We start from the raw sequence: 25,185 nt of genomic DNA, 5'->3' as shown, positions 1-25,185 counted from the left end.
CGCGAGCACCCTCAGCGACCGCGAGCGTCGTATCGACACTCGCCCGAAAGCACCCGTGAGGCGTACCGTAGCGGCCACGCAAGCTAGGCCCATCGTAGCTCTACGGCCGGCCGCACAACATTGCTCGCTTCGGAGGTTGAGTCTCAAGTTGGATAAGTGATGGCATTGCCCGGGGTCACATGGCCGTCCTCGACAAGCTCGGCTGATTATAGTTGGGACTGGGTGCCGTTCGAAGCAGCTTGGCAGAGTGCACGGCCCGTGAACTCCAAGACGGTTCCCACGGCGAGCGTTGACGGTGTGCCGTCTGACGCCTGAGGTCGGGACTCCAAGCCACTCTTTTGACGACCTCAAAGCGGCATGAGCTTGCTGCGAGGTCTTGTGCTTGGATGCCTTTACCCCACACTCTGAGTCTACCCCGCAAGGCTGGCAGCAGCGCATTGACCAGCCGATTTTTGGGGCCGTCCTGCAGCGCCTTGGCGGCTCTCGCCCGCTTCAATGTCTGGCGCAGTCCTCCTGGGCACGAGAGCGCAGTCGAGACCCATTCAAGTGAAGCTCGACAGATGGCTGGCAATTTCCCTCGTCTGGCGAAAGTGGTAGCAAGTTGATGCCATTGGGTCGCAGGGCCCCATGAGCAGGTCGGCTCCCCTGTCTCTCCTCGCTCTCGCGATCCGGGTCGAGGTGCCGGCGGACGGTAATCGACTAGTCGTGCGACCTGTCGGTGGGCGACGCATTGCGAGCTTGACAAGTTGTCGTTGCCCTCGAACTGACTCTGCTCTCGTGCCTGACCAGAGTGCACGGACGCCTACCGTTGACGACCTGAGCAACCCCCCGACCCCCGCAACAGCTCATCTATAAAGAGTCGATCCCCCCATTGTGTACCCTTTTCTCTCCTCATCTCTTCATTGAGGTAAACCACGCTCACCACCACCACCAAACCACCCCCAACCACTTTCAAACAGCAATCATGGGTAAGAAGGACAAGAAGCTGGACCAGCAGGCCGCCGTCGTCGAGAAGCACAACGTGAGTACTACCACGCTCCACATGCTACCATCCACTTCACCACGCATATATGCTGGCCAGATCGTCCTATCGAGAATGGTATATGGCGCTCTCCATCAATTGCAGAGCCTTCGACTCCGCCACGGCATCCATCCGCTCTTCTCCACGTATCGCTGACCGCGCAACCTCGCCTCCTCTCCCTCCACTATCGTCATCACCCCACGGGATCCACATGCACAGGGTCCCGACGGCGGCGTGGTTTTCGAGGCCACTGACAACACTCTCGACTCGGCGATCAAGCAGACTGGCCTTCAGCACGTCACCAAGGTCTGGTCTCGCCACGCTTGGGAGCGCGCTACTCCTTGGATCCTCTCTCAGCGTCAGAAGCTTGAGGGCAACGGATGGACCGGAGCAGACTCTTCTAGGGTGAGTAGACGTGCAAAGATAGGCCCCCTTGTCTGGGTCGTCACCACCATCATCTATCCAGCCTCCACCGTCCTCTGCGGCGCTCGGACCTCCTCCAGCGAGATGCTGCACGTCAAGCCCAACCCTGCATACAATTTCACGCTAGCGATGAACCACGTGTCTGACCACCATCACCCACCTTCTCCCCTTTGCTCTCGCGATCGTCAACAGACTGAGCTCTTCGTCCTCAGGCGCAATGCGCCCAACGGTGTCTACACCGAGGACGGCTTCATCTACATGCGCGTCCCCAAGAAGATGATTGGTGAGTGCAGCGAGCGATTCCCCTCGCCACCGTGTCACGGTCAACTGACTCCCTTTCTTCTTTCCCTCTCTACCTCCTCTGTCGCCCAGACTTCTTCCGCACGGCCAAGAAGAACAACGCCGACGACGAAGACGAGGCCCATGACGAGGATGCCTCCAAGAAGAAGAAGACGATCACTACCAAGGCCTCCAAGCGCCGCGAGCAGCGCTGCAACTACGACCTCGCTGACCCCAACGTTTGGAGGATCAAGATCGATGGCGCCGATGCCGAGGACCTGGGCAAGGACCCCACCGTCATGGTCGACGTCGTCGAGCCTCTCGAAAACATCTTCTACTTGGTCATGTGCCTTCAGCCTGGACTTGCCCGCCTCCACGCCTTCCGTGACAACGTTGTCCAGGCTGGCACCCACGAGGTCGACGTTCGTGAGGATGCCGATCCTCCCACGGCTCGTCACCGTGCCCTCATTGCCGCCTCGGAGTCGTACGAGCGCGTCCTTCCTCCCGCCTACTGGTTCAAGCGCAACCGCGAGGAGCTCGAGGTCATCCTCGGCGAGGGCTACGAGCCCACCTTGGCCGCCGCCGAGAACATGCAGCGTTCCACCGCTCGCAACATCAAGAACGTCCAGGAGAAGATGTGGGAAGAGGTCCTCAAGGTCGACAAGGACGCAGCCAAGACCAAGAAGAAGCGTGCCGCACCTGGCACAAAGAAGCGAAAGGACAGCATGGCATCCGCCGTGGGACCCAGTCCCCTCGTCAACGTCACGACGAATTCGCCCGCCGTAGCCGCCGCCTGAAAAGGTGCGCGAGCCGTACGATGAGGCTGAAGAAGTCGTTTGACGATGATGAGATACGAAAGGCGTGAATTTGCCGATTGCTTGTCCCGACCACCCGCTTCTCTTGTTTCGCTGTTGCCGCTGTCGCTGTCCTTCCGCAAGCTGCTTCCCGGTCGACCGCTCAATGAGGCCAACGGCCTCAAGCTCACATCGAGCTCACCAACACCATCCACCAATAACTCCTCCAAATCCCCCCTACCACCCACGTGTTACATACCACTCGCCCCCGCTACCACCAGCATCGACCAAAGGGAAGCAGCAACGAAGCAGCAACGCAGTAATCACCACCAATCTCATGAGAAGCATCCGATCGATCAAGTCATCAACTATTCGCCGTCCAACCAACATCATCATCATCTGTCTTATTACTCAAGTCTCGTCTCTCAACATGTATTCAAGTTTCCAGTCTCGATTCGATGATCCAAATGTCCGTGAAGCCGTGGTTCTCTCTTCTCACCTCTCAGCCTTGTTGTCTCATGAGCGTTCGCTCTTGTTTCTAGTCGAACAGAAAACGATGACGAAAACCAAGAAATGAATTTGATCCGCTCTACTCTACACATCGTGACGAGCGAAGCACCGTAGCCGCCTCAGAGAACCCTCAGCCGCCTGACCGCCACCGCTCCAGAGCGATGCCACCCCTCACCGCAACTTGCGCTCGATCTTGGCGATATGGTGTACCAACTCTCTCCAATCCGCCTCCCTCTCCGTCTCTACGTCCTCGACCACCTCTCCCGCCGGTCTATTGCGTCCCTTACTCCTCTCCTGAACCCCCCAAAGGTCCCAAACCTCTTCGAAGAGTCGCCGCGCCTCGCTCCATTGTGCCGCTCGCTGCTTGGCCTCATGTCCGGGCCAGGGAGGCGTCCCTCCCTCGTCTGCATAGTGACCTGCCAAGCCGGACTCGAGCATGAGGGTAACCAGGCGCGCTACGTGGACCGTCCGGCACGTCAATGCTTTGCGTTGCTCGTCTGTGGCGAAGGCAGGCGATGCCAAGGCCACCTCGCTGCCACTTCTGGCTCGTGCCGTGTCGCGACGTGCTTCTTGCATCCTTGACAACTTCGCTCGAGTGGCGACGCTCACCCTGAGCTTCGTCGGTCTCTTTGTCTCATTCTCGCCAATATTGGCGACGGCGCCACCCTCTGTCCTGTCCTGCTGGTCAAGCCTAGCAGCCAGCTCGGACCAGAAGCGCTCCTCTCGCGTCAGGCTCTCCATCCACGTCGTGTAAACGCGCTGAGCGTCCTCGTATCGGCGGGCGAGGGCCAGGCGAATCATGAAGTAGGCCGTTGGGCGGGAGCGCATCCGAATAGGACGGGGAAGTATGGGCTGACGGCATGGCTTTGACGTGGTGGTAGCAGCGTCGGGCAGTGATGCTGCATCTGGCGAGGGCGATGACGAGGCGTGAAGGACCCCTTCGTAAGGGATAGTGTCCGTTGCTCCTTCGCCTTCAGAGTTCAGGGCTCTTATGAGGGCGTCCTTGCTATGCGATCGTAGAATCGCTCGTTGCTGTAGAGGAGCTTTCCTCTGAAACTCGTACGTGGCTGTCAAGCTTTTCTCCCAGAGAGCCAGAGCTTGATCCAGCGGACCAGCTCTGACATGTTCTATCGTCTCCTTGCCCCCCTCAGCCACAGCGTCCTCCTTCACACACGCAAGCAATTCCAAACTCCACGTGTCGGCGTCGCCCTCGACGATGAGCTCGTCGCGCATCGTAGACAGGAGCACCTGCACCCCTCTACTGTGTGTGGAGGCACCACGAGGCGCCCAGGTCGACAGGAGCGTCTTTGCCGCTGCGAGCGCTCCCCGCGTGTCAACCTTTTGCAGGCGAGAAATTGGCCAATTGAGGAGAGTACGCAAAGCAGAGTTGAAGGCTTCGCGGATTGTGATTTCGGTGATGTCGTACCTCGAGGATTTGCGGTTGTGGTCAGCGAGTCGTACGCTGAGCTCCTCGATGAAGAGGGCGAAGATGCGTGAGAGGTTCGGCTTGACGCGCTCGTGCCATTGCGAAGCGGCGACGCTACGAGACGAGCCCTGGTCGAGGGAGAGGGAGTAGGCATTGAGAGACAAATGCGCTGTGTTGCCCTTATGCGGAACAGATACAGTGGCACCATCCGCCTCGCTCTCACGATGGGGCGCCTGAAGCTGAACAAACTCATCCAACGTGCGCACGGTCTGCTGAAACGGGGCAAGCTCCGGCCGACCGAAGGCTTCGAGTAGCGCGATGGCCAGCTGAGGCGTGAGTGGCACCTCCTGTTGTCGCATATCTTGCAAAACCCGCCGTACCACATGAGCCATGTTCAGCTTCGCCAGGGTGCGCACAAAGCGCGGCAATATATCCGGAGGTAGATCTCCACCGCCGGCCTTGCTCCTCTTGTCCCCCTTGCCGCTGGGCGGTGCCCGCGTGGAGAGCCAGTCAAAGTAGAGCCTCACAGCAAAAATGGTGTCGTCGATCTTCTGTGTTTTGATCATGGCGTCGAAAAGCCAAGCAAATGTCTGCATCTTCAAGGGCAATGTCCCCACTGCGTGTGGGAGATCCGGGCTCGCTGTCCTTTGCCGAAACTTGACCCAGAGGTCCTTGACGTACTCGAGGTCGCTCATCTGCGCGTGAATACGGATGAGCTGGGTGTGTAGCGTGATGCTCACCTGGCCCAGACGAGGGTCCTCTGCGAGAAGGGTGCTTGTAAGGCGGCGTATGTGAGCGAGCCAGTGAAGCGACTGCTGCTGTGCTTCAGATGCTCGTAGTCCATTCGCGGCCGCCAGCAGCATTGAGCTGCTAGCAGCGAGTAGGCTGAAGATTGTTGCCTCCGTTGGTGACCTTAGCTGCGCTTGCGCCGGTGGCTGGTCGAAGAAGAGGAAGAAGCCAGCATCGAGACCGTCCGCTGCGTCGGCCAAGATTTGTTGGTGCTCCGGCGTAGATTGTTGTGACGATACCAGCTTCTGGAACTTGACAGCAAGCTTGTTGACGTTGCGTGTCGCTCCGACGATGATAGCATCTCGAATATCTGCGCGGTTTGAATTTACCCTCTTCCCGACCTCGACCTCGTAGATGGTCAGAGCTGCACGGAGGTCGCCAAGTCTTGCCAGCTGAAAGGCGACAGCCTCGACGAGGACATGCTGGACGTCTTTGCTGACCCGCAAGGAGGAGCGCGCAGCATCTATGCCGTTCGAGTCTAGTGGGTGTACCATGGGCACGGCCCATGGCTCTCCTCTTCGAGCAGCAGCCTTGCTGATACGCTGCGGCAGCATAGCCCAGAGAGTATCCAGGGAGGCATGACTCATCCACTCCCGAATCGGCCGCTTATGTACGGCGACTTCGTCGTCAAGGATGAGTTCCATCGAGCTCAGTGCGAGCGCAACGGTCTCGCTGGGCGTTAGTCGCTGTGCTGCGTCCATATCCCTCAGATGGGGGGCCAGCGCGAGAGCATCTAGCAGAGCCTCAGCGGTACGTGTAGTCAGCCTAGCTGGTCTTGAGGCCCAACCGCGCAGACTAGCGAGAGTAAACTTCCCCTTCTCCCACGCGCGCAGCTGTGCTTGCCAGAGATCGAGCGCTTCACGTGGTCTTTTGTGGACGCAAAGCTGATAGAAGATGCGATGGAGCAACGGGGCGTCGATGGCCTCGCCCGATGCTCGGAATGAGTCGAGCAGGTTCGCCAGCGCGTTGAGTGACCCTGCATCGACATGGCAAGGCGTTGACAGCGATGGTGAAACAAGGTGACTGGGCCGCATTTTCCTGGACATCTCGAGTTGCGCTGTAGCCAGGTACATGAGACGATGCCACTGCAAGCGGTCAGGACTTGTTCGCCGGGAGATGGCCACGAGCCTGTTCACCGCTGTCTGCACGTCCGCATAGGAGCGAGAGGCAGGAACAGAGATCTGCCACCAAAGATCCCGCAGCGATTCTGTGTCGTGATAATCTTGGGATTCGTAGATGCGCCAGGCTGCTTCACAGTCCGGCGTCTCGATGGTGGCTGCTAGATCTGGATGGATGTCGCCGGTGATGTGTGGTACGTACTGAGGAGGAAGGTAGCGAGCATCGTAGAACAGCGGCGCTGCCGCGGAGTCGTATGAATGATCTTCTTGATCTGAAGGAGCGACTTCAAGGGCGCGAGAGGAATGGAAGAAGCCTTCAAGTGGTCGCGAAGGATGAGAAGGGCCGATCTGCGCATCGTCCTCAGTCGATGGAGGGTTCTCGGCTTGCCCAGTATGCTCCGGTGTGGCCTGGGATTCGCCTGACGATGGGATGAACTGTGCTGGGTATGCTATAGTTGTGTATCTGCGAGGCTTGATGTGCGCCGTCCGGCTTCCTGTGGCGACGATGGAGGATGAGGAAGCCGAGGCCGATGACGCTGCAGCTATTACAGCTGGAAGGAGCCGTCTCGTCGCCATGATTATACAACTGTAGGACTCAGGAGCATCGAGGGACAACAGCCGAAGAGAAGATGTTCAGCCTGTGCCATCGAGACTTCGCCATGAGTGTGGTTGTGGGGTATATGCTACTGCTTTGCAGGTGTGAGTGGTCGTGGATTGAGCTGAGCGCCTCGCCATTTGATTTCCGTCGACGATTCCTCCTTCCTCCCCTCGTCTTTCCGTGTCTCAGCCACACCGTCACGTGGCTTTTGGTCTGGCGTGCGACTCGAATTGGCGGGAGAGAGAAAGATTTGCTCCCTCGTGCATACAATCGGAAGCTACCTGGAGCCCGCCTACTTGCTTCCTTTCCTCAACAACGATCATCATGTCCGACGCCGCACCTCCTCCAGTGGACAACATCGTCCCCAATGTCGAGTCAAAGGCCGAGCCCGAGGTAGCTGAAGCAGTCCCGGCTGCCCCGGCGGCCCCCGCTGCTGCGCCCGCTGCTCCTCTGACTCAGGAAGAGGCCGAGAAGGAGGCCCTCAGGCAGGGTGAGTAGCGGCCTTGTCGTTCAGCCACATGACATCTCAGTCCAAATGCTGACTCTACATAACTTGTCCACCTTGCAGTCGAGTTCTACTTCAGCGACGTCAACCTTCCCTATGATAAGTTCCTCTGGACCCTCACCCGCAAGGACGATGGCTGGGTACCCTTCCCTACCATTGCCTCCTTTAAGCGCATGCGCGCCCTCAAGGAGCAACTCACCGAGGCTGGCATTCTCAAGCTTCTCCAAGAAAAGTCGAAGCTTCTCGAGATCGACGTCGAGGCCTCCAAGATCCGCCGCAAGACGCCGATCTCGCGACCTACAGACAACTACGAGCGCAGCATCTACGCCAAGGGCTTGCCTGAGGACACCGAGGAGCTGCAGAAACAGATGGAGGTCTTCTTTGCCACCTTCGGCCCCGTCAATGTAGTTCGCAAGCGCATGGATGAGAAGGTACAGCCGCGCAAGTTCAAGGGCAGCGTCTTCGTTGAGTTTGCCTCGATGGACGACGTCACCAAGCTGCTCGCGCGTGCAAAGGAGGGAGAGGAGATCCGTTTCAGAGAGGGAGACGAGCCTTTGCAGATCATGAGCAAGGACGACTACTGCCAGATGAAGATGAAGGAAAAGGGAATTGACCCCAACGGCCCTGATCGTAAGACTGGCAAGCCCGGTTTCAAGAACACGAACCCCATCAACCGACCGGGCAAGTTCAATGCCTTCATCGAGATGGAGCGCGAGGCCCGTGGGGAAGGAAGCAGCTCGGCAGGCCGCACTGGCGGTGCTGGCGGGCGTCGTCAGGACAGCCCTCCCATGAAGAAGGAGAAACCCAAGCGCAGCGACCCGCTGGAATTTTCCTTCAACGAGGCACAGCTCGTCACCCGCCCCGACGAGACCGTCGACCCGGACACGGTCGTCTTCCCCGTGCGCAGTGTCATCGCTTTCACCGGCGCCGGTGGCAATGGTCACTGGAAGGAGCTCAAGGAGAAGCTACTCGAGACTGCGCCTACTTCCTTCGTCGATTTCCCCGTTGGATCGGACCACGGCGCTGCCGGGTTCAAGGAGACCTTGACCGATGAGCAGCTCGACGAGATTGTCAAAAAGGACATTGAGGTTGGGGGACAGAAGGTTGCGTGGGAGCGCGTCGATGAGGAGAAGGCCAAGCAGTTCTACGTCGACAGGGCGAACTTCCGCGCCAAGTTCCTCATCGACGTGAGGGAGCGCGGTGACGAGGGAGGGCAGGGTGGGCGAGGAGGATTCGGAGGCCGTGGTGGCCGTGGCGGTCGTGGAGGAGGCCGCGGTGGTGGCCGTGGCGGCAGAGGTGGTCGTGGAGGCGGGCGAGGGGGTGGATTCCACCACAACCACGGTGAGAAGAGAAAACGCAACGTCGATGAGGACAACTTGGGTACGCGCGCTGGAGGTGAGGCGCCTACGCTTGCTTCCAAGAAGTCAAAGCAGGAGCCTGAGGCATAGTGACCCTTTCAAGAGGCATCTCATCGATTCACGATCCAATCTGTATTGCTCAAATTCATCCAGCCTTCTACGATCTTGATCACAGGCCTGATGATCATGCTGAGTGGCGTCGCAAATGCTGTCTAGTGATAGTATTACACATGCGCGAGGTACCTGCATCGTCAACGTTAGAACGTACTCGCATCCCTCACTAGCACTTTATCGCTCTTCTTCTTACTTCCCCCTCCTTCCCTTCTCAGATTCTTGCCCACCTTGCCGGCCACCGCCTTCTTGCCGTGATGCTTTGCTTCGAGTCGCTGAGCCCGGCGACGCTCCTGCTGGATTTGAGATGCGATGTCCTCGTCCTCCACGCCGCCCGCCTTGGCTTTACGCGAGCGAGCAGCGTGTTCGACCTTGGCCTCGTGCTGCGCCGAATCCCGGATGTCTTCCTGATCTGATGCGTCTTCGACGTCCTCTCCTTCGATGACCCGCTCTGTTCGCTCCGCTGCGACTTCATCTACATCATCGCCGTCCTCTCCGTCATCGTCGTCGCTCTCGCTGCTGCTGTCGCTGGTGAACTTGTCCGTCTCCTTGTCATCCATCCTCATCCTCGACATGTACTGATCGAGATCCTCAAACTGCCCACGCTGCTTATCCGTCTTGACATACCCACTCGCCTTCGTCAGAACGTCGAGGTCGAGATACTCCTGCATTTCCTCGTCCTCGTGTTCCCCGGCCACACCGTCAGCGATTGCCGCCCTTCGCTTTTCCCTCACCCTCCTATGCTCCTCCCACTCCTTGTCATTCGTTACGACCTCTCGGAACGTCGGGTACTCCTCGCTGACGAAGCGGAACCGTTTGCGGAAGAAGCGACGGACGCAAGCTACGTCTCGGTCGAAGTAGTATTCGGCGTTTGGGTGAAGGACGGAGACCATTTGTGGAAAGTCGATGAGAATCGGTTCGACGCTGACGCCGTCCGAGAGATGGACGCGCGAGGTAGGATCTTCTTCGCCTTGCTCGAAGTCTTGCCCCTCTTCGTCGGATGAGGAATTGTCGTCCTCGTCATCGTGCGGATTTTGAGCCCCAGTCGCAATCACCCTCTCGAAGCCCTTTCCCTGCTCTATCCTCTCTCCCGCATCTACGTCCGGCCGCCTCACTTCGTCTGCAGCCGCACCTGTTGCTCTAGGCGCTGACGAAGTAGCCTTCGGAGTGTAGTCCCTCCCGCCACCGTGCCCATCTTCTTCATCCGACTCCTCTCTCAGCTCCCGAATGAGCAGGTTGAATTCATTGAAATCTCCATGGATCAAGCCGGCCTTTGCCAGCCTAACGATGAGCGCCATGAGCGCCGCATAAAGCAAAGGAATTTGGTCCTTGGGCAGCATTGCAATCTGCCTCAGCGGGTACGCATCGATCAAGCTCATGAGCACCGTGTGGCGACTCTGAGCGATGGGGACTGGAACGGGGAAGCCAGCCTCGTGAAGGGCCTGCATGAACTGATACTCCTTGGCTGCAGCGAGGCGAGAGAGATACATCCAGGAGAAGTTCTGACGCTGGGCTTCCCTGCGAGTGTAGTCGCGTTTCGACTTGACTGCTCGGAAGGATATGCGGCCGAGACGGTGGATCTTGAGAATGCGGTTCTCCGGCTCAGGCTCGGGAGATGAGACCAAGCAGATGTCTGACGGATAGCAGGATGTGAGGAGTGAGCTGTCGAATGCTGAGCGTGGGGTCGATGAACCTCGCCTGCTCACCTGACTCCTTGCCTACGCCAATGCGATGGCCTACGGCCTGAACGTGATTCTTCTCCTTCATTGCTCGCACAGCAAGGAAGTCGTAGCCTCCATAAGTGAGACGATAGCCGTCATATTTGACATTTTGTTCTCTGGCGATGAGATTTCGCTTAGCCAGCGATGAGAGAAGGCGATTGAGTCCAGAGTGGTGGAGGCCAGACAGATGAGGAATCGATGTCGAGGGTACGACGTGGTGTGCTCGAGACCCTTGCTCAATGCCCTTGAGGATCCGGAACTCGTCTGGCGTGATGTAGCGCAAATCTGTCGCATCGAGCTTCATGGCGTCAACTGTCGCTGCAGTTGGCTGAAGGTGACGCTGGCTGCTGCGAAAGTTGGAACCTGGTAGCACGGAAAGGAGAAAGATTTCGTCGGCCTGGAGCCTGGCGGTGCCTAGCCCGTTGGGCCGCCCGCCCGCCGCCTTTCGCCAGGACCCAAATTGAAATCTGGTACCTGGTCGAGAGCGCGAATTCTCGAGCTCCGCCGCCCGCCCTGCCAAGCGGGGAAAGGAAGATCGGACCCCTCTGACCTTCTTCGCCTCGTTCCTCCTCTGCTGATAACAACATCCCCAAAACTCACTACGACGAGAAGCAAGGACTCGTCGATTTCGTCCTCGCACTTTTTCACACGATCACTTGAGCGTACCTTTGCGCCCACTACACCTCCGCCGCCCGCCGCCTAGTCAAGCAGGCAAGCTGTTCGCCCTTCACCACCTCCAGGCCTTCCATGTCCACAGAAGGTGAGCCAGCCTGCAAATGAACATCGTCACGCCCTCACAGCAAAATGCTGAAGCATTTCTTCCGCTACCTCGCCACCCGCAGATCCTGACAATAGAGCCTATACAGACGATCCGCCCGCAAACGCCTTCTACGTAAAGGCAACCAACAACTTCTTCTCCAGCTCCAACCCTCGACTGCTCCAACGCCCAACACCAGCATCCCTTCGATCCCTTCCGACCGAAGGCGCTCCCCCTCCTCCTGATCTCCTTCCTCTTCCTCCCTAGCCACTTTCAACCCCCCATTACCACCTCTGAGAGCAAGCTTCATGACAGCCTCTGTCGCGAGATCTCCCACTCTTACCCCCTTCCGCAACGACGGCATCGTTCCGCAGCTCAGCCAATCGCCGCCCACCCGCTCCTCGCTGCACAATCACAACCACAATGGCGTGCCTCACCCGCAAAACGTCCAGCGCTTTGCTGCCCCAACCAAGGGCCTGGACTCGGCGGATCTAGAGGCCCAACGCCAGGAGAAGGCTGAAGTGCTTGCCGAGGAGGAAGCCAGGGCACTCGATCGCAAGCAGGATTTCAATGCCATCGCTGCCGCTACGATCGTCGGAGCAAAAGATCAAGCAAAGACAAATGCAATCGTGCCCGTCGTATCTGCTCCAGATGTCGATCCTCAAGGTCCATTTGAGGGTCCAGAGAAGCTCATGGAGCTCTGGTTCGCAGACTGCCCCGAGCTGCTTCCCGAGGGGAGCCTGTCTGAGCACTTCAGCATTGTTCAGGATGAGGAAGGCAACACCTTGCCGGGGGCTACGCCACGACGTCGTCTTGGTCTGAGGGCGGTCTCGCGACCGCTGTGGGAAGAGATGCTCGACCTCGTCCATTGCAAGGTCCTCAGCGTCATTGAGGGAGACGACTTCGATGCCTACCTGCTCAGGTGAGTGCTCGATGCAACGCGAGCTGGTGACATGCGCGCTGACTCCCGCCTCGTTCCTCCTCGTAGCGAGTCCTCCATGTTCGTCTTCCCGCACAAGATCATCCTTAAGACGTGCGGCACCACGACCCTCCTCCTTGGTTTGCAGCGCATCCTCGAGCTCGCGCGGAGCGCCCTGTCTGGCTCCACCTCCTTCCCCACCGTCACGCCGACCCCTGCCGAGCCTTACGAAGCTCAATCGTCTCCCTCCGAGGACAGCCGCAAGTCTCTTGGCGCCCTAGTCAGGCAATGCTTCTACAGCCGCAAGAGCTTCATGTTCCCTGAGCGCCAGAAGGGCCCGCACAGGGACTGGATGCTGGAAGTGCAGCTTCTTGACGCTTTCTTTGCTGATGGGTCAGCATACACGGTGGGAAAGATGAATGGAGACCATTGGCTGCTTTACATGTGCTGCCCAGGGGACAAGGAGGAGGAGGCGGCGGACTCACCCCCCGCTCAGCTGGCAGTACAACGACCGCTCCACCTCCCCTCGCCTGGATCCATCGACGCGGCCAACGACCAGACGCTTGAGATCCTGATGACGCACTTGTCCTCGCGGTCCTGCTCGCGCTTCAACTTCCCGCCGGAGATGGCTGTGCCTTCTGCCTCAACCGGCGCAGGAGCCTCCTCGGACCGCGGCCACCTTCTTGGGCTGGATCTCTCATCCAAGCTGGGCTTGATCGACATGTTCCCCAACACGATCATCGACGCCTTTGCCTTTGAGCCCTGTGGCTATTCGGCAAACGCGGTCATTCCTGCTTCAGCAGGTTGCTCCGCGGGGTACTGGACCATCCATGTCACGCCAGAGGAGGACTCAAGCTACGCAAGCTTTGAGACGAATGTGCGCCTCCCTAGCAACGGCAAGGGCGAGGCTGATGAGCCTGGCATGGCAATGAATACGACTGCGCTGATCGGGCAAGTGGCCAAGATCTTCGAGGCCGGGAAGATGAGCATCACTCTTTTCAGCTCGCGACAGGCAAACGACGATGACAGCAGCGACGATGAAGCAGCAAGTGATGAGGCGCGTGACGTCTACGACTTGACGACCCTCAAGTTGCCCGGCTACGCGCGCAAGGATCGCATTGCGTACGAGTTCGACAGCTACGACCTCGTCTTTGTCCACTTTGAGGCCCTGCCGTCGAGCGTGGGCGCGTTGGAGGGGCAAAAGGACATCGCGACGGCTTGAAACCGCGCAGCGAGATCGATCAAGCGAGGCTTTCTCTCTTTTGTTTGTCTATCTCCTCGCTTTTTGTTTCCTGGCTCATATGATCCTCTCTACGCGGGCGCTGCTCACAATGCCATTCGCATCTTCTGATCTCGATGGTCTTGTTCCTCTCCCGCCCGCCATCCTCGTCTCTGGGTGTCTGTGATGTCGCTGGACGCGGCGCGACTGGAGCGGGCGGACGGACGGACAGGCGGCTGAACCGTCTCCGCTCTCTCGGCTGCGCTTTGCGACTTCCCGTCGTCTGGCTCTCGCTCGCTCTTTCTCTCCTTCTCATCATCTACCATCTCGACGTCGACGACGGGCGCCGCAACGGTCTTTTGACCGCATCGCCATAAGCAGCGCCTTTATCATCTCAGCTTCTCATTCCCGTCGAGCCAGATCACACCACTGGCACTGGTCTCACCCTGAGCGCAAACCGCTGAGGCAACTCAGTCGCGCGTCTTTGTCCCGAGTAAACAAACCCTCGACCTTTTCTTCCTCGTCCTCCTTTCGAACATCATCGCCACTCTCACATGACCAATCGCGATTGAAGTCACTGGCAATATCATGCCAGTCTCCTCTCGGGCGGCCTCCCCCCACGCTCACTCGGGGGGATACGCAGCAGCGTCTTCCTCCTTCTCCTCTTCTTCTTCATCGTCCTCCTTATCCTTTCCATCCCTCTCGGCCATGTTCCCAAGCACGTCTCGCCTCTTCACCTCCGATGCCATTCCGTCAGTCGCAGAGCTACAAGAGCTCACAAAGGGGCTAAGGAGCTACGGGATTGAATTGGAAGAGAGAGCCAAAAGGCTAGACAGGCAGGCGGAGAAGGTTGCCGCTGAGGCAGCGGCTGCAACGAGCGCTAAGAGCAGGGATGTCTCGGCCGTAGATCCTGCGACGCCGACGCGAGCCTCAAGAAGGAAGTCGTCAACGTCAAGGCCTGCAGCTGGCGTCAACAACTTCAATACGAGTCCCACGGGCGCAGCACCGTCTGTTTCCACTGGGACCAAAGCTAGGCCGAGAGTGCAGGATACAGACTACGCCGAGACCTCGGATGTGGTGATGACCGATGCAGCACAAGATGCGTCGAGATCGCGAGCTTCGCCGGCTGCTGCTACTTCTCCATCTTCACAACAACCCGGTCGACCCAAGATCAAGATCAAGCGAGAGTCGAGTGTCGCTAGCCCCGGAGCGTCAAGTCCTGCTGCCTTGCCATTTGGCAGCTCTGCGCGCGATAGCATCGATCCGCTCGACGCCGGTGATGAGGCTCCACCGAGCAAGCCTGGACGTACGTACTCGAAGGGTAAGAGGAAGCGCACGGCTGAAGGAGTCCGAGATGGGTCGATGGCTATCTCAGATTATACCGATAGCGACGACGAGGAGGACGCTGAAGGAGGCTTGCAAAGCTCAAAGGCAGACTCACAGGCTCGAGCAAGTCAGCAGCCGAATGATGGCGTCAGCGACAGCAGTGCCGCACCCGCATCGCGAGCTCGTCCTCTCGGAATCCGTCTCAAGATGCGGCCCACGGCCGCGCCTAGCGGAATCGCTGCACTGGCAGAAGCACACAAGCCCACCGGCATACATCCGGACGGAGCACGCCCCAGCGTAGTCGGCGGGGGCTCATCAGCCCTCTGGGCCCTCCCTGAGGAGACTCCGGATAACATCATCCCCCCTGCACCTCTCGCTCGACCGCCCAAGCCATACCCTACAGAACCAGCCGAGGTGGACGAGGACTTCACCGCCATGGATTGGAAAGAGCGAGAAAGGCAGCGCGATAGAGAGGAGGCACTTATGCAGGCGCATTCTGCGTCTGCGAGCCCAGCACCTGGACAAGGCGTCTCGCAGTCTCAAAGGGACGCGGCGCTTGGTCCCTCTGCATCGGCCTTGGCTAGTGCAGCGGCAAATAGGGTGCGCAGCCAGAATCAGCAGCAGGTCTCTTATCAGGCTTTTCAAACGTACATCGAGGGGTGGTTCAGGACGCTCACCGAGGAGGATGTCGCCTGGCTGGGCCGCCCAGAACGCGAGGCCGAGGCGTTCCAGATGCCCGCGGTGGGCAGGCACTATAAGGAGGTGTGGGAAGAGGAGGACGCAAATGGGGGCCCGCTGCTCTTCAAGTCATCCGCTGCTGCAGCGTTAGCCGCGGCTACGAATGGAGCTGCGATGGGAGCCTCAGCCTCGACGTCCAACACAACGCCAGCATTTGATCCAAGGATGCTCAACGATGAGCATGCCTTCGGGCTCGCACTGGATGATGCGAGGGGTGGGCCATTGACTGAGCGGGTGCTGTCGATGATCTTGCCTGCTCCTTCGGGCGCGTCGTCGTCTTCCTACTCAGCCACCGCTCAAGGCACTGGCAGCAACAACGAGGTCAATGGCAAGCCGCGCCAGACGAATGGCCTTACCATGAACGGTCTTCCTTCCCTCCCCAAGACGCTGCAAGACATGGCTCAATACGAAGCTCGCCTTCGGAAGGAGCTGCGGTTCCTCGATATCCTCGGGGACGAAGAATCTCCCTCAGACCCCTCGTCTACCACTTCGCCCTCCGACCCTTCCGCCTCTTCAGGCATCGACTTCTCACAACGCCAGGACGATGAGATTTCCCACACTCTCCGCAAAGTCCAGACCCTCCTCGCTAAGCAGGTCAATATCAACGAAGCTCGCAAAGCCCGGCTGAGAGATATTGCAATGGACCGACTGGCGTACCAGGACTATGCAGGCTGCTTGGGCAATGTGGAGAAGTTGGTCGAGAATGGGTGGTTGAAGAGACAGGCGTTGCTCAAAAAGTTGACGAGTAAGAAGAAGGGCAAGGCAAGTGCGAGTGCCAGCGCTAGCACAGCAACGGCTGGGGTGGGGAAGGCAAGCAACGGTGACGGCTCAGCTGCGGCTTCCTCATCATCAGCATCCGGCCCCTCCTCCCTTCTGGCCGAGTCTGCCCTACCCGGCACCCCATCCGCAGCGGGGACAGGCCCTGCACCCTCTCCCGCTCCCGACTCTCTGTTCACCAATCGTCTGGCTGTCCCGCCCCTTGCAGAGTCCCTCGTCACAGCGATGCGTAAGCGTCGCGAGCTGCAGGAGGCCTTTGAGCCCATGTTTCGGGAGATGCCGCATGCTAAGCGCACGCCAAGGGAGAGTGTGTATGGGGATTTGGACTTGGAGAAGATGTAGGGGCGTAATGGAGGGGCGACGGAACGAAGACAGGCCAGGGAGGAAAGGCGATTGTGTACTTGTGCGGCTTGACTGGCAATTATCATCCATCTTCGTTGCTTTCTTGTGGTCGTTTGAGGGTGCAGTGCTTCCACGTCGTTGGCCCGTGCAGGTGTCGGGAGGACAAGCGGACGTGAGAGGCGGAGAGGAGAGGAAGCGCGCTCTCTTCTTGCCATCGAACCACGCACTATCTGTAGCCTGCCATGGACGACGAGGAGAACCCATGGGCGGACACTGAGCCCTCGAAGACGGTCGTCGCTGTCTCGCAACCCGTAGCGCCGACATCGATGCCAGCCGCTTCTACCTCAACCCTCCCGACGACTTCCATCTCGGCAACACCCGCCCCCTCAGCAACTCCCACTCCCTCACCACATACAGCCCTCACCCACTCGCCTCCAAAGACTGGACTTCTCCTCCTCATCTTTATCCACGGCTTCAAAGGCTCAGCCGAGACGACCTTCGAGGACTTTCCCTCGCGCCTCTCCCATCTCCTCGCGGAGACCCACCCAAGCTTGGCCGTTTGCTCGCTCGTATACCCGACGTACGATACCCGTGGCTCCCTCGATGTAGCTGTGAGCAACTTCGTAGAGTGGCTGGAGGAACAAGTGCTGGGACTGGAGAGTAAGCCAGAGTACGACAAGCAGGGGAAAGAGGTGCCTTTTGGCAAGAGTGGCAGGGGTGGCGGGAGGGGAACCGTTGGCGTAGTACTTTGTGGCCATAGTATGGGCGGCCTCGTCGCAGCGGACGCTGCGCTGAGGGTAGCGAGGGACAGTGAGGCTGCGACGGGCGGCAAAGAGGGGCAGGGCGAGTATTGGCCGAATGTTGTGGCGGTCATTGCCTATGATTCGCCGGTAAGCAGGCCAAAGCGAGGGACAAAGGAGGCAGAGCTCGCTGACTGACTAGACTTTCGCGATCGCTGGCAGTATTGGGGCGTTCATCCCAATGTGTTCCGACATCAGGCGAGTCTCGGGCGAAGCGTCAAGGCAACAGAGGTGTTAATCTGACCTACCCTCCCTCTCACTCCCGCAGGCCACCAAATACATCTCCTACGCCCAACAGGCGCGAGACGTAGGCACGCATCTCGCTCCCATTGGCGCTGGCATCGCTGCGATATGGGGCATGAATCGCAATCAGCAGCAAGAAGCCACTCGCACACCGTCCTGGTCATCCAGCTCTTCTAAATGGAGTCGCTCCCTCTGGACCACAGGCGCCTTCGCCACAGCAGCTGCTGCAGTCGGAGGGTCAGTTGCTGCCTACTACCATCGCGAGCACATCAATGGAGCGTACAGCTACCTCACCGACCATTTCGAGTATGTGGCCAACCTTTGGGACGACACAAGTCTACGGCGCCGGCTCAACGAGCTTGTGGAGAAGAGACGAGTCCTTTTCCATGCCTACTACAACGTCCTCCCTGCCCATGGGCCTGCACCAGGAGGTGGAGCTAGAGTTGCGGGAAGGAAGAGAACCTTCATTGTTCTGCCGCCTCTCTCTAATGAGAGGATGGCGAGGCTTGTGGAGCCGATTGAAGACGAGAAGGCAGGGGATGAGGTTGAGGCTCATGTGGGGATGTTCACTCCTTCCAAGAACCCTACAGGGTACCTCCGTCTGGTGCATGGGAGTGCGGCCCTCATTGGACGACGAATCGTCGAGGGATTCGGCCCACCAGAAGGGCCAGAGAGGGGCAGCGACGCATCGAATGCTCAACAACAGGGCGAATCGCAGGTTCCGCTGGAGAGGGACGAGGGCTTAAGGATGGGAGATGAGGGTATGGAAGAGGAGGAGGAGGAGGTGAAGAAAGCGATGCATGATTTGAGGGAGCGGCAGGGTAGAGAGGGAAGTGCGGCGAGCGTTGAGGACAGCCTGTAGCGTAGCGCAGCGCATTTTCGTATGGATACCAGTGTGATTGCCGCTGCTGCGCCAGCTATATGTGAATAATAGTACATCGGTCTCGTTCTCTCTCAGGCCAGCTTTGACCGCCTCATTTCAATGCATCCCCAACGGTCTAGGGAAGGCTCCACCCTGCTGAGGCGGCGGTGACTGTTGTTGCTGACCATTCATCATCCCCGAAGGCGGCGGCGGTGATCCCGCAAACCCACCACTCGGCGGTGGGACGTTGGGATTGAACCCTGGTGGGGGGCGATTGTGCATACCAAGCGGAGGAGGGGGGCGGGAGAAGTCTGGTCTCGGCGGGGCTCCTGCCATTCCTGGAGGAGGTTGCGAGAAATTAGGAGGAGGTTGAGAATAAGGATTGGCGCCAGGAGGTGCGCCACCTGCCATGCCAAGCGGTGGGGGAGGACGACCGTAGCCTCCAGGACCGCCGGGGCCGCCCATAGGAGCGCCGCCGTAGGGGGGACGCGGACCGCCGAATGGTGGTGGTCGCCCGAAGCCTGTGAGCGAAGGTGAAGGACGAAGTCAGCATGCCCCCTTGCTGCGTTGCTGGGTACGCCTTGGCACTCACCTCCGCCTCCGAATCCACCCCCTGCGCCATAGCCTGCAGGCGGCCCTCCCACGGCCGGCTTCTCGATTCCCCTCTCATCGTATTCTCTATGAACACCATCGACTATCTCTTGTATCCCAGCAGGATCGAGGCCCATGTAGTAGTCGCGTACATTCTGTAGGTGGTTGCGTCCTGAGTTGTGAGCTTTGCGTACCGAGACTGAATCGTGGGTTAGATAGACGTCGCAGCTGAGCGCGAGAGGGAGGGGGGCATACAAGAGGCAAAATCAGCGACGGGAGTCGACGTAGATTCATCGGCGCACGACTTACTAGTCGCAATAATGCTTGCCCATCTTGCGATGAGCAAAAGCAGGACAATGAGGGCCTGAATAGAGGTGACTGAAGATCGATGAGAATGTCGAGACGGCGGAGAGAGCGAGCGAGCGGGGAGAGAGCGAGCGGATGAGCGGAAGCAGCTCGGCCAAGGCCACGCGACACGGAGCATCATTCTCTTCCCTCCGATGTCATGATGGCGAAAAAGCATTTCGAGGAGCTCTCTATTATTATTGAAGCAACTCTAAATTATCCATCCTCCCGTATCCTGCGCAGTCACTTCGTCATCACCTCTTTCCGTAAAGCTCGACCGCCCTTTCCTCGAAGCTCTGCATCATCTTCTTGGACAGCTCCGCGAAGATGCCACCTGCCACGGCGTTGTATATCGGTGAGGTGAAGGCGTAGTCTAGTGAAAAGTCTATGCGAGTTGAAGACTGGGATGAGGAGGAGGGCGTGGTACGGCACGGCACAAAGTTCCACCTTGTCGAAAGATGCTGGAAGAGGTGGTGAGGGAGAGCGGTTGCCTGGCGGAGCGAGGCAAGTGGCGATGTCAGCCTGCTGCTACTCCTCTCAGCTCATCAATCTCCTGTCATATAGATGCTCACTGCAACCCATTCTCCCTCCTTCATCTCAACCAAGCTCGTATATCGCTCTCTGAAGCTCTTGAACCCGACACCCAGCTCAGCATGCACGCGCTTCGTGGCTCCAGCGTTTGGTTCTTCCTCCTTAGGAGCAGGTCCTGTAACCTTGGACTCTGTACAAAAAGGGAGGAACTCAGAGTATGAATCGACGTCTGACACAATGGCGTAGAGCTCGGTAGGGGTATAGCTGTGGGCGAGGGTGGGGAGAGTCAGAGGCGGTCAGCCTTTGGAGGAGTGTTGGCCAGCTGGCCCGAGCTCACTTTAAAACTTTTGAGTCTGTATACCGCGTAGGCTGTGACGATGGACCACCCTTTGGCGCAGCTTCGCCCAGTATTTTTGCCAGGTCGTTGAGGAAGAGCCTTGGCCGTGAGGAACACATTGAGCGGGTTGCCCTCAACGAGAGGCCACCACTGCGAGCTCCAGTGGCGGGCAATTGACGGCGGGTTGCAGCAATGATCGGGCTTGTTGCTCTTGTACTGATACTGACAAGCTCAGTAGCGGCCTTGATGCTGCTGCTCCTCATCATCCTGGCGTGGCGTGGCGTGGCGTGGCGTGGCGATGGCGGAGAGAAGCGGCAAGCTGAGGTCGGACGAGTGGAGACGTTGGTCTGCAGGACGGAAGTGGACGTCAATTGACGCGCCTCCGCTCCAAAGAGCGACTCGAGTCCGAAGTCGGCCAATGTATCATTTCTACAACCACCATCAACTACACGATACTGTCACATCACTGGGGCTGACACTCAGCTCACGGCCATGTGGGTCGTCCACGGAGAGTTCGATGCCAATGGAGGTGAGCATGCAGTGAGACTCAGGCTAGTTAGATCACGCTCACGCCTTCCCCACCTCGTCCCTCACCCTCGCCAGCCAACACAAAGAAGCTCCTCAAGCCAGGAAAGACCTACAAGATCGGCAGAAAGGCTCCAGCAGACCTGATCATTGCTAGCAAGAGTATCAGCCAGGGAGTCTTTGCCATTGTTGTAGGTCCTTTCACAGCTGAGCAAGTGCAAGACTTCTCCTCGAGACCCTCTCTCGAATTCGTCAATGAGCACGCTAGCAAGGATATCGCTGTCAACAGGGGAGGAGGGGCTGCGACGGAGGATGGCATGCTCGAGGAAGACGAAGCGAACAGCTACCAGGTCAGACAAGACGGTGGCAGACTCTCATTGGAAGATGGAGATCGCATCGCTCTCACATCGAGCATCTTCATCAGGTAGATAGGCTGCCTTTACGCTGACTCCTATAGCAGACGTGCTCACCCTCCTCCCTCACATGCCGTACCTCGCGCAGCGTCAAATGGCATCCCTCTGAATTCTCGTCAGGGGCCAAAGTCTCGGTCACAGAGATCGAGACAAGGATACAGCAATGCACATTGATGGGTGAGACGTCCTCCTAGCCGGCCAGCGTGTAATCTGCCGCAATGCTCACCACCGCACGCTGCCTGCACCCATGCTGACGCCAGGCTGTCATCTACGTCTCCCCTCCAAAGAATGGCAGCCCGGCGCATCGCATCTCATTGTCCCACAGATCAGACTCATTCCAGTTGTCATGATGGCTCTGGCCCACGGAGCGCACATAGTCAGCCTCGACTACTTTAATGACCTCTACATCCAAGGTGTCGAGCGCTCAGCCACCGAACGCGGCTCGCTCGAGAACTCTTTTGACCCACCAGAGCCCCTAGACATGCTACCTCAATTGCCAGACGGCTTCTCGTTTTTCGACCAGGAAGAAGCTCCAGGGATCCTCAAGAGCCAGCCAGAAAGGAGGAAGCTGTTGGTTGGAACCACATGCCTCTTCATCCACGCGTCAGACGAGCCGAGCAGCAGCCTCTCGTCGCGCAAAGAGCTCGTCGAAGTCTGCGGAGGACGTGTCCTGGTCTTTTCCTTGTCCTCGTTCGACTTTTCGTCCGAGGTGCAAGCCCAGCGCGAGCTATCCAAACACAAGGCCAATGCGCTGTCGTGGTGCTCCTCTGTCACCGATGGGGCCCCCAATGCCCCTGACGGAGGGCTCGTTGTGCTGGTTCAAGACGCACTACAATATCACGACGAGCCATGGTATCGCAACCTCGTCTCCGCAACTCGGGCTGCAGAGATTCGCATGCCCGACAATGGACTGGACGCCGTCGTCACTGCGATTCTCTACTCCAATCCACGACAGCACCTCAATGCCACCGCTTCCATCTCAGTCTCTCAGATCCCGGCTGCTTCACATCAGCTGATCGATCCGAGTGTGGCGACCGGTGGAACGGGCGCTCAGGGAGTAGTAGCTCACGCTCAAGCGCCAACACCGTCCGACCCAGCACAAGCGGCAGCTCCGGCATCTGGCCTCTCGCCACCAATCCCAACTACCGCAACTGCCGGATCCTCGGCCCCAGCTGGCCTTTCAAATGCCTCTGCACCAGTTCAAACGCCTCAATTTGATCCGAGTGCTCTCCAGCAGCAGCAGCAGCAGCAGCAGCAGCAGAGCGGCCTCCCTCCCGAGGATTCAGCAGGCTCTATGCCGCCCCCAGTATCAGCGCGACCCAGACGTCGTGCTGGCCTGGCCAAGCCTGTGAACGCCCTCGACCAGCTCTTTGCCGAGCCTAGCGGCTCCAATCGCTCACAGGCAGACCCGCCAACTGCTCCCGTGGGCTCCAGTCAGGTGGGACCTACAACGCAAGACTCTGCACCAGGCGCCTCCGCCGCGACGCAAAGCGCGGCATCTTCCTCCACAGTCCCGCAGCGTAGGCGTCGTGCTGGGGGCCAGTCCCGCATCTCAGACGTCTTTGGCGGGTCGAGCTCGGCGGGTGGCTCGGCAGGTGGGGTTGGTGGGACGCAAGACGCCGAGGGAGACGACAACTTTCGCAAGAGTAAAAGGTTCAGGCACATGCTGGATGAGGAGGATGGGGTCGTGCCCAGTCAGACAGGCGCGAAAGCGAATCGTGGAGCAGGATCAGGCAGTGGCTCGCCCGAGGGACAGGATAGCGCTCTATCTCAGTCCGCGACGACCAGGGGAGGAGACATTGAGATGCAAGCCGCAGACAACGAGGGCGCGGTCGTAGGAAGCGAGTCTTCGAGTCGCTCACGCGAAAACGCACGGGCGAGCAAGCAGCCGGAGAAGCAAGTTGCCGAGTCGCCGGCCTCCAAGACGCAGTCCAAATCTCACCCCACAACCACGCAAGTGATCCGTAGCACTCCCGGTCCCCGCGGCAAAGGCGTCGGCGAGAAGCCAGACGAGGAGCCCACCTTTCTCCAGGCTCTCGCGATGCGCAAGAAAGGCAAGAAGGCGGTAATAGACGACTTTGACCGCGAGTTTAACAATCTCAAGCTCACCAAGCCAGCGCGAGGCGTGGATGAGGACAGGGGGAGAGATGAAGCGTACGAGGCGTGGGAGGCGACGCGCATCGATGATTGGGAGACGCCCGTGGGTAATTTTGTACAAGTGGACTTTGTACCGTTGATGCGCAAAGACGGGAGGGCGAGAGGAGGCAGCGCCGCCGCCAGCGTGGACGCTCCTTCGAAATGGGCGAATCTTCCCAACTTCAAGAAGTTCAAACCAAAGGGCAAAGCTGGCAGCGCTCCGCCACAAGAGAAACAGCGGCGCGCACCTGTTCGCATGGACCTCACTGAGGGGCAGGACTTTGGCCTCGGAGAAGACTACATGGATCGTCCCAAGGCCAAAGCATTCGGTCTCGCTGAACTCGAGCCTGAGGATGATGATACTTTGCGCACGCATGCGGGAATGGGCTCGCAGGCTAGGCGGGTGGCTAAAAGCAGTGCGATGCAAAGGAGCCAAGGAGTCTTCACGGCGCTACAGGAGAGTGATGATGAGGAGACGCAGGAGGATCGTGGTGGGAGAAGAGCGGGGCCTTCTCAGCGTGGCGCTGCGGCGAAAGGTATGCAGAGTCGCCGTCGTTCTACGCTCGAAGAGGATGATAACGAGGAAGAAGAGGACGATGATGGCGAAGCATACCCGGATCTACGCCTTCCCACCAACACGGGGGACTATGATATGAGCATCAGTCGCTCGCAGCGACCTCCGACGTCGCGCAATAAGCGCGGCAAGACCGCCACACAGCTGCGGATCGACGGCGATGATAGCGAGGACGATGCAGGCGGCGGTGCGCGGGGGCCTGGATCGAAGCGCACTCACAGTCGCGCTGCTGGCGGAGATGATGATAGCGACTCGGATGGGGGGTTCAAAGGATTCGGCGGGGCGAGCAAGTCGCGCTCAGCAACAGCGGCGAAGAGGGCAAGATTTGCTCGCAATTGAATGCGGCATGGATGTCTTCGCCCTGTGTTCCCCTCTCAATCTATATCCCTTCACCATGTCGTCTTGTTCTCGCGGTCACGATCGTCGGGCTGGGTCTGCCTGCGCCACTGTGTGTGCTTTGCGCGTCGTCATGACTCGGCTCCTCTGGTTCAGCCGCCGTCGCCTTCGCCTTACTCGCGAAGATCTTTTCATCAAAGAAACCTCGCCGAGATCACCAGAAGCTCACGGTCAGATGGACAAGAAGGACACCAACATGACTTCAGCCTCATCCGCCAGCAACACCGCAGACATCATCCTTGAACCGCTGCTGTCTGGCACCCCTGAAGTCCGCCAAGCAGCCAAGATCCTCTGTGATGGGTTCACCGTCCCGATGGGTCGTGTCTTCCCCAAGGGCAAGGTTACCGACGAGCTCATTGCTTGGCGAGTGCAACTGATCGAGGGAGTTCTCGAGATGCAGAAGCGCGGTTGTCCAGGTCCCGTCATCGTGGCGAAGAGACGAGGCAGCGATGAGGTGCTCGGCGTGGCCGCTTGGGTGACTCTGCGTGAGGGAGAGGAGAAGAACGCAGAGACCGGGGAGCCGCAGTGGTACTTGCCTATGCCTGCCATCCCCGCTGAGAGCGGAGATGTAGACCCAGAGATCTGGAAACAGTGGCGAGGAGCTTTCACCGATATCCAGAAGAGATATGGGAGTGACGTGGGTGGGACGTATACAGGTGCGTGGCGCTCACACGATCCAAAGGAGTGTACATCGACAGCTG

At 58.9% G+C, this 25,185-nt stretch overlaps 11 protein-coding genes across 11 annotated transcripts; 7 read left to right on the top strand and 4 right to left on the bottom strand.

Annotated features, from left to right (window-relative positions):
- The first annotated feature begins 460 nt into the window (after positions 1-460).
- BDZ90DRAFT_229814 (hypothetical protein) lies at positions 461-980 on the top strand. The gene has a single exon (XM_025505221.1). The coding sequence runs from the start codon at positions 628-630 to the stop codon at positions 853-855; it is 228 nt and encodes a 75-aa protein (XP_025365427.1). The 5' UTR covers positions 461-627; the 3' UTR covers positions 856-980.
- BDZ90DRAFT_225483 (hypothetical protein) lies at positions 965-2,520 on the top strand (the record flags this gene model as incomplete). Its single annotated transcript, XM_025504672.1, has 4 exons — positions 965-1,021; positions 1,241-1,426; positions 1,637-1,727; positions 1,817-2,520. The coding sequence occupies 4 exons, from the start codon at positions 965-967 to the stop codon at positions 2,518-2,520; spliced, it is 1,038 nt and encodes a 345-aa protein (XP_025365426.1).
- Positions 2,521-3,193: 673 nt separating this feature from the next.
- BDZ90DRAFT_229810 (hypothetical protein) lies at positions 3,194-7,084 on the bottom strand. Its single transcript, XM_025505220.1, has one exon. The coding sequence runs from the start codon at positions 6,934-6,936 to the stop codon at positions 3,199-3,201; it is 3,738 nt and encodes a 1,245-aa protein (XP_025365425.1). The 5' UTR covers positions 6,937-7,084; the 3' UTR covers positions 3,194-3,198.
- A 151-nt stretch (positions 7,085-7,235) lies between these two features.
- Positions 7,236-9,003, top strand: BDZ90DRAFT_277240 (hypothetical protein). Its single transcript, XM_025508987.1, has 2 exons — positions 7,236-7,448; positions 7,527-9,003. The coding sequence occupies exons 1-2, from the start codon at positions 7,283-7,285 to the stop codon at positions 8,909-8,911; spliced, it is 1,551 nt and encodes a 516-aa protein (XP_025365424.1). The 5' UTR covers positions 7,236-7,282; the 3' UTR covers positions 8,912-9,003.
- Positions 8,944-11,020, bottom strand: BDZ90DRAFT_236133 (hypothetical protein). Its single transcript, XM_025507288.1, has 2 exons — positions 10,639-11,020; positions 8,944-10,565 (listed from the first exon to the last, which is right to left on the bottom strand). Exons 1-2 carry the CDS (start codon positions 10,955-10,957, stop codon positions 9,079-9,081), a joined length of 1,806 nt encoding a protein of 601 aa, XP_025365423.1. The 5' UTR covers positions 10,958-11,020; the 3' UTR covers positions 8,944-9,078.
- Positions 11,021-11,578: 558 nt separating this feature from the next.
- On the top strand, positions 11,579-13,561 carry BDZ90DRAFT_25123 (S-adenosylmethionine decarboxylase). Its single transcript, XM_025507725.1, has 2 exons — positions 11,579-12,332; positions 12,399-13,561. The coding sequence occupies exons 1-2, from the start codon at positions 11,719-11,721 to the stop codon at positions 13,549-13,551; spliced, it is 1,767 nt and encodes a 588-aa protein (XP_025365422.1). The 5' UTR covers positions 11,579-11,718; the 3' UTR covers positions 13,552-13,561.
- A 295-nt stretch (positions 13,562-13,856) lies between these two features.
- BDZ90DRAFT_229806 (hypothetical protein) lies at positions 13,857-16,735 on the top strand. Its single transcript, XM_025505219.1, has one exon. It carries the CDS (start codon positions 14,137-14,139, stop codon positions 16,729-16,731), a length of 2,595 nt encoding a protein of 864 aa, XP_025365421.1. The 5' UTR covers positions 13,857-14,136; the 3' UTR covers positions 16,732-16,735.
- A 206-nt stretch (positions 16,736-16,941) lies between these two features.
- On the top strand, positions 16,942-18,719 carry BDZ90DRAFT_229805 (hypothetical protein). Its single transcript, XM_025505218.1, has 3 exons — positions 16,942-17,621; positions 17,694-17,729; positions 17,800-18,719. Exons 1-3 carry the CDS (start codon positions 16,974-16,976, stop codon positions 18,634-18,636), a joined length of 1,521 nt encoding a protein of 506 aa, XP_025365420.1. The 5' UTR covers positions 16,942-16,973; the 3' UTR covers positions 18,637-18,719.
- Positions 18,655-19,629, bottom strand: BDZ90DRAFT_229803 (zf-U1-domain-containing protein). Its single transcript, XM_025505217.1, has 3 exons — positions 19,537-19,629; positions 19,229-19,455; positions 18,655-19,157 (listed from the first exon to the last, which is right to left on the bottom strand). The coding sequence occupies exons 1-3, from the start codon at positions 19,557-19,559 to the stop codon at positions 18,754-18,756; spliced, it is 654 nt and encodes a 217-aa protein (XP_025365419.1). The 5' UTR covers positions 19,560-19,629; the 3' UTR covers positions 18,655-18,753.
- Positions 19,630-19,733: 104 nt separating this feature from the next.
- Positions 19,734-20,757, bottom strand: BDZ90DRAFT_229802 (hypothetical protein). The gene is made up of 3 exons (XM_025505216.1): positions 20,441-20,757; positions 20,145-20,367; positions 19,734-20,063 (listed from the first exon to the last, which is right to left on the bottom strand). Exons 1-3 carry the CDS (start codon positions 20,704-20,706, stop codon positions 19,827-19,829), a joined length of 726 nt encoding a protein of 241 aa, XP_025365418.1. The 5' UTR covers positions 20,707-20,757; the 3' UTR covers positions 19,734-19,826.
- Positions 20,758-20,865: 108 nt separating this feature from the next.
- Positions 20,866-24,484, top strand: BDZ90DRAFT_229801 (hypothetical protein). The gene is made up of 4 exons (XM_025505215.1): positions 20,866-20,969; positions 21,044-21,389; positions 21,467-21,555; positions 21,639-24,484. The coding sequence occupies exons 1-4, from the start codon at positions 20,933-20,935 to the stop codon at positions 24,425-24,427; spliced, it is 3,261 nt and encodes a 1,086-aa protein (XP_025365417.1). The 5' UTR covers positions 20,866-20,932; the 3' UTR covers positions 24,428-24,484.
- Positions 24,485-25,185: the final 701 nt, after the last annotated feature.

Source organism: Jaminaea rosea (genome assembly GCF_003144245.1).
Source record: "Jaminaea rosea strain MCA 5214 unplaced genomic scaffold BDZ90scaffold_1, whole genome shotgun sequence".
In the NCBI taxonomy this organism is placed as follows: domain Eukaryota; kingdom Fungi; phylum Basidiomycota; class Exobasidiomycetes; order Microstromatales; genus Jaminaea; species Jaminaea rosea.
This window is presented reverse-complemented; position numbering and strand designations above follow the sequence as displayed.